General features: G+C 37.7%; 1 protein-coding gene across 1 annotated transcript in view; it reads right to left on the bottom strand.

Moving 5' to 3' along the window:
* Nucleotides 1-6,225, bottom strand: part of LOC109580224 (uncharacterized) — an 8,020-nt gene extending 1,795 nt beyond the window's left edge. The window contains exons 1-7 of the mRNA XM_019993187.1: nt 5,725-6,225; nt 5,601-5,645; nt 5,476-5,529; nt 4,754-4,922; nt 980-4,287; nt 735-888; nt 3-501 (exon numbers count right to left, since the gene is read on the bottom strand). Of these exons, the coding sequence (XP_019848746.1) occupies nt 3-501; nt 735-888; nt 980-4,287; nt 4,754-4,922; nt 5,476-5,529; nt 5,601-5,645; nt 5,725-5,754 (4,259 nt within the window). The 5' untranslated portion in view covers nt 5,755-6,225. The remainder of the gene's footprint in view (nt 1-2; nt 502-734; nt 889-979; nt 4,288-4,753; nt 4,923-5,475; nt 5,530-5,600; nt 5,646-5,724) is intronic.

Here is a 6,225-nt window from a genome sequence, read left to right as displayed (position 1 = left end):
GCTCGTCCTGCGGGAATGAATTAACAAACATTATACTCTGTAATCTATCCAGTTTAGTAACCATGGTAAAACCGTAGAGGTTCCTCATATCAAATATTAGTACCCCATTGTTATAAGAGACAGATCCACTTGTGGTAACCACTTCATCGTCATGGAACCCATCACTCCTAATAACTGTCACGGGGAACATCATTCCATTGTAATTATAGTTGACAGTAAAGTCAGTAATAGTGGAGTTGAGTATCCTATCAACAAAATTGGTCTCAAGATTAATGTTATTGTTGGTCACTAAAGCTCCATTTACCCTCTCCTGTACAATTTTATACGTGGATCCTGTCTTCATACAGTGGCTGTTAAATGTTATCATGTAGGTGTCATCAGAAGCACTAGAGGTTATGTAATATATACCACGCCCATATATGGCACTGCCTGGTACACCAGTAATAGTCATATTGACTTCACTCACATCAGGGGCTGGGACGTTAAGGATTGTATTAGGATCTGTAAAATAAGAGACAATTAAGGTTTAGCAATAAGAACATTGTGCATTGTACACGTAGTTGGTAATTTTGGAGTGGGAATTTGGAGCTTTTATATAGATTTGCCAAAATTCATTTTGAACTATTCATTACATATACACATATGTACATGCTCAATGGTATAAAATTTGATTTGCCAGTCACCAAAAATTTAGCAAATAATTCACCAAAATTTTTCTCAATATTATGACTCACTGTTGCAATCCTGTAGGCTGCACACTTTGATTGATGGAGGTATGTCAGTGGAGGTAGGCTCCGTAGGTTGAGTACATGTTCTTACATGATCACCAGCTGGTGTTTGACACTTTAACTGTCTCACCCTAATACCACCACCACAAGTACGAGAACACTGAAAGAATTACAATAATAAATTAATTAATTTATACATTACTAGTTACTATTTATTAATTATTAATGGTTACTAATAATTAGTAACTCACTGGCGTGTAAGCATAAGGGACCCAGGATGATCCATCAGAATTAAGAACAAAAGCTGTGTCAGGATTACCTGGGGATATAGGTTCCTCAGGTATTGGAGTCATCGTAGCAGGTGGAGGAGGTAAAGTACTAGTAACATTAAATATTGAGAATATAGTGGACGCAACATCAGGCCTACTGACAAAGAAGGAATCATTAATGGGAGTGTAGTACAAGTAGCCGAATCCAAATGGCATCGAAGAAGCAGATTCATTAAATGAAATTGGCTCATCATCATTTGGAGTATATGTGGTGAACACATTTGCTGGTATCATAGATCCACTCATTTTATCAGTAATAGCATTAGTGACATTGATCAAAGAGTTGTTGTAACTAATAAACTCATAACTTTGAACACGACGTACCAATGCATTATTCATTGGTAGTATATCCCGCCCACCAATAACCAAAATTGTGTTATTGTTACTGTCCACTCTAGTCCCTACTGTTTGTGATGGAGGTGATATAACTGCATCAATAGCATTATTAATCTCAGGACGATTGCTAACAATGATTCTGTCTGAACTGACAGATATTGTCTGTGGTCCTTGAAAAGCTACTTCTGTACTTGTTAGAGATAAAACATTAACTTGATCTGAGTTAGATTGATACTGAATCAATGTGTTAAACATTTGATTCTTTGATCTGAAAGCAGTAGATCCATCCTGATTGATAACGGAATACCTTGAGTTACTAAACCTAACACTTTGTACTGAACTGACTGATAGAGTGGTGTTCTCAGTAATAGGATTAGTCACTGATCCTCCTATTGTAAGGACCGGGTTACCATCAATTATAATGACTCCACCACTAAAAGTAGTAGGAGGATTAGCAGATCTAATTGTGTCAATGGTTTCAGAGTCATCAGTGAAGAAAGCAGTTCCTGATATTTCACTAGCCACCAGTAGGCCATCTCTACTTGCAGTTGTTGTAGCATTTTGAAAAAAAGATTGTAAATCTCCATCACGAAAGTAAATACACTCAAAAATATTGCCACTCAATCTCTGTCTAATTCCACCTGGTTTAACTATAGATAGGTTAGGATGTTTATATTCAATAGTTTGACCAGTGCTAATGTTAAGCTGTGAACCACCAGTCAATGATATTATATTAGTATCACTACCAGTGTTACGGTTCATGGCCCGTACTATAGGATTACCCATTTCATCATTTCTAATGACTACCGTTATACCGCTAGTGGTCACAGGTGGTGGTGCAGTGGTTCCTGGTCCAGGTATAGCAGGATCAGGAGTAGATGTTGCCACTGGTCTTAATAACTCACTATTAATAGCAGCATCAAGTGTAGCTCTATCAGTAATGAAAACTGTAGCAGTAGCTCCAGGATCTCCAGTTATGTAGACGTAAAATATAGTCATGGCAGTTTGATTATAAGGTGGTGTCCCTGATACAGTGGTTGGGATAGTTTCATTGGAGTAATAAGTTTGTACAAGGCTTGCTGTCACTCCAAGGAATATGGCGTTGCCATTCATGATGCCACCAAAGGAGGTTCCCAATAATCTTACAGTGCCCCCAGTGGGTACCTCATGACGTGCTGTGTTCCTACCCATCCTCTCAATACTGCTGCATCTTATCATTAGGAAAAAGTTACCTTGGGCGTCCCTGTTGCTAAAAGTCACTCCAAATTGTGGGTTGGATAGTAATCCTTTGACCATACCATCATTAGTTAGGAGTGTGTTACCATTACTATCAACGACTATTTGGTAACTTGAGTCAACATTAAAGGTTTTAGAAGCTATAGGATTATACTGTACTATATTCTGACCATTAGGAGCATAAGTAAACATGGATATACCAGTGAATGGGCCACGTGAATTACAAGGAGTAAAACTAATAGTTCCCCCACTGTAGCTAACAGCATCTCCATCATTCAGTGTCACGCTCATTGCTGATCCAGTGAATTCAACTACATTCTGCCCATTCAATTGAAGTATTCCAGTATTACCTGATTCAAGGACTGTGGTGTACATAGCTCTTAATCCAGTTATGGTTCTAGGCATTGTTGCTGCTGTAATGTTGTCATTTAATGATTGTGAACTGGTAGCAAAGGCCTCAGACCCAGATACGTATAGTCGGACATTAATATCAGGACCAGAAGACACTGTTGCATCTCCATTAAATGCTATACCATTAGTATTTCCAACATTATAAGCAAAAGATTCAATACCAGTATTATTTGCACTGCCTGACAAGGCCTGACCATTATATGATAACAGTACAGGTCCAGCAATATCAGACTCTGTAAAACCAGAGTTAATGGTGAATACAGTGACACCACCATACTTCACTCTATTACCTTCGACTGTATAAGCAGCTTGAGATGTTCCACCTCCAGCTAGAAACATTTGACCCTCTTGAATCATAGCAGTTACCTTTGAGCTTGTTGAGAAGACAGCATTATGAGCATTGATGAAGAAGGAGTCGTAGGATACAAAAGCAGTTGCTTCATTGCTGGCAGATCTGTACTGTTCAAAGCCTTCCCCAGCTAAGAGGACATTGTCAATGTTATTAAAAGTCATGCTACCAACCATAAGTGTGCTACCAGTATAACTGGTTGGGGATACAGCCGTCCTGACATTAGTTGATGATGTTATTGTAAAAGCATTAGTACCAGTTCCCCTAAAGTTGAAACCTATAGCTGCTCCAGCTCCAACTGGCTCTATGGTCATTGCAGCACCAGACTGTTTACTTAACTCTCCAGTAATGTATGAATTCTCTGATGTTATGATTAGCCGTTCATTCCGTACTTGGTTCAATCTAACAAACACCTTACCTGTTGCTTTGACTTGAACTGCTTTTGGACCAGAATACTCATAAAGGTGACCAAATGGTGATATATAGTAATAGGGCATGTATCCGCTAAAAGTGGCAACACCAGACCCGGTTCCTAACTTATAGAAACCTGCTGATCCCGTGTAACTGAAGCTACCAGTGGAAGGTATTGTTCTAACAGCTAAGAAAGAACCAGTTGCTATCAATGACTGACCATTGATCTTTATCATCCCATTAGAAATTTCATAAGTAGGAGCAGAGAAACCCTGTGAAGCACTAAAGGATGTCTGAGTACCCATTTGAGTAGTTGTTCGCGTAGTATTAAAGGTTGTAGAATATCCAGTTGGGTCAGGTACTTGAATAGTGATACTAATCATAGCAGCATCCCTGGTAGTAGTGACAGCTATCATTCCAGTGACACTATCAACAAGAGTGAATGTCCCTGTATGAGGAATGAACTCATTAACAGAAGCAGGTCCACCTAATAAAACAACACTAATAAGAGCAATTAATAATGTCAACAGCAACAGATAGGGGTACCAGTAGGCAAATTATGTTTCAATTTTTGCTTATTATGCTTTAAAATGACTCCAATTATCCACATTATTATGCTCATAGTTTAAGCTTTACTGAATATCGACTATCAAGTTACATGTACATGTGTCTGTTATAATTGCAATATTATAATAATGCCAGAATCTTAAAATGTTTCGTGATTTTGAGTCACTGCAAAATAGCACAACCTAAACCATTGAACTTGCCACACTTGCATGGCTTGAGGAGGTAAGTATTAAGCAGTTGGGTTGTTTTACTAGTACTTGAAATCATGTGGTCAGCCAGAAATCTTAGACCCATTATGCTTCCATTATGCCAGCATAATAATTTGCCCCAAATATGCCCCAAATTATGCTAGCACAATTTGCCTAGCCCTAGCAACAGATACTTACCAGGACATGCTTGCATGTTACATTGTATACAGGAAAGTGGATTACTTCCATTTCGAAAATCACCAATATTGCAGCAAGGCTGACTGCCACAGAGTTGTAAAGCAGCACCAGCCTGATCCTCACACCGACAATACTGGATCATACAACCACCACCACAGGTCACAGAACACTGGAAATAATAATAATAATAATAATAATAACAATAATAAAAATGATAATATCGTAATTCTTCTAAAAATTCGCCACAGTCACTTTTGATAAATAAATTTGGAAAACAAATAATTAGAGTAAACTAAGCCTTTATGGCCAACTAATAATTAATTATGATGAAATACTCCGTAGGAGGCACTAAGCTAGCAAGATAATAAGTGTCTATGCTTCTTGTTGCAGCTTGACTAATAATCTTCACAATATGAATCTTGATCACTATCAACCGGATACAACTAAGGCAATTACCTGTCCGGCGGAGTGCTGCTCAAGACATCACTGTGTGTTAGACCTGCTCTTTGGCCTCTTCCAGAACAGGTCCATGTTTATGATGCGTTATAATGCTGTAGTGTCAAAATTGGAGGGAAATGACAAAATCAGAAGAACTTTCATCACAATTTACAAAACGAATAATTAGAATTAATTTTGAAATAAAAGTGCTTAAAAATTTATTTTCGAAATTAGAGGCATGAAATTTTAGAAGAATTGCGGTAATAATAATAACTACAACATACTGCTGAAGCATTTGTGCAAGTAGCCATTGCCATTCGATCAGTTTCTCTTTTAACCTAATAATTATACATAAGTTAATGATAATAAATAGATAATATATAATTATTATTAATTTAATAATACTTACCACATTACTTGCAGAGCATTTGAACGAGACAAAAATACAAAGAAACTAAAAGAAATATTATAATAAATACACAATCAACATAAATGCACATATACAGTAATAATAATAATAAAGATTAGCTTACCAGTAAAGCAAAGCTCATTAAGGAAGACATGATGGAAACCACTTAAGAAGTGGTCGGTCCCAGGCCACGCCTGTCGACTTGCAAGCAACCGGCCAGCCAAGGGGAATATGACAGTGCAAGAGTTTCTGCTCTTACCTCTCCTCCGTCTGTTATTTGTCTTGTCGAGAGCAGTTGCATGACCAAGAGATAATCTAGTCTCGCGTAGAGATAACCCTGAAGTTTGCCTACAATCACTAAAAGGAAAGGTATAAAACTGACTTTGAAATGAAAGTAAGTCAAAATCAAGAAGAATGTTCTAAGGCCTTTTCACACTCGCCAAAGTAATGCGCATTAATCGCGTTCACACCATAGATAATATGCGTACACACTAGAGTGGTTTCAAATTAATGTGCCGTCACTCTCACTTCCCTCCAGAGGTGAATTGTTGTGAAATGATACAGTGTGATCAATGTAAATCAATGGCAACAAGAACACAATATGATGCATAATCAATGCGTAAAA

Source organism: Amphimedon queenslandica, unplaced genomic scaffold (genome assembly GCF_000090795.2).
Source record: "Amphimedon queenslandica unplaced genomic scaffold, v1.1 AMPQUscaffold_13522, whole genome shotgun sequence".
In the NCBI taxonomy this organism is placed as follows: Eukaryota; Metazoa; Porifera; class Demospongiae; order Haplosclerida; family Niphatidae; genus Amphimedon; species Amphimedon queenslandica.
The sequence above is the reverse complement of the archived record's forward strand: the minus strand, read 5'-3'. Positions and strand labels throughout refer to the sequence as shown.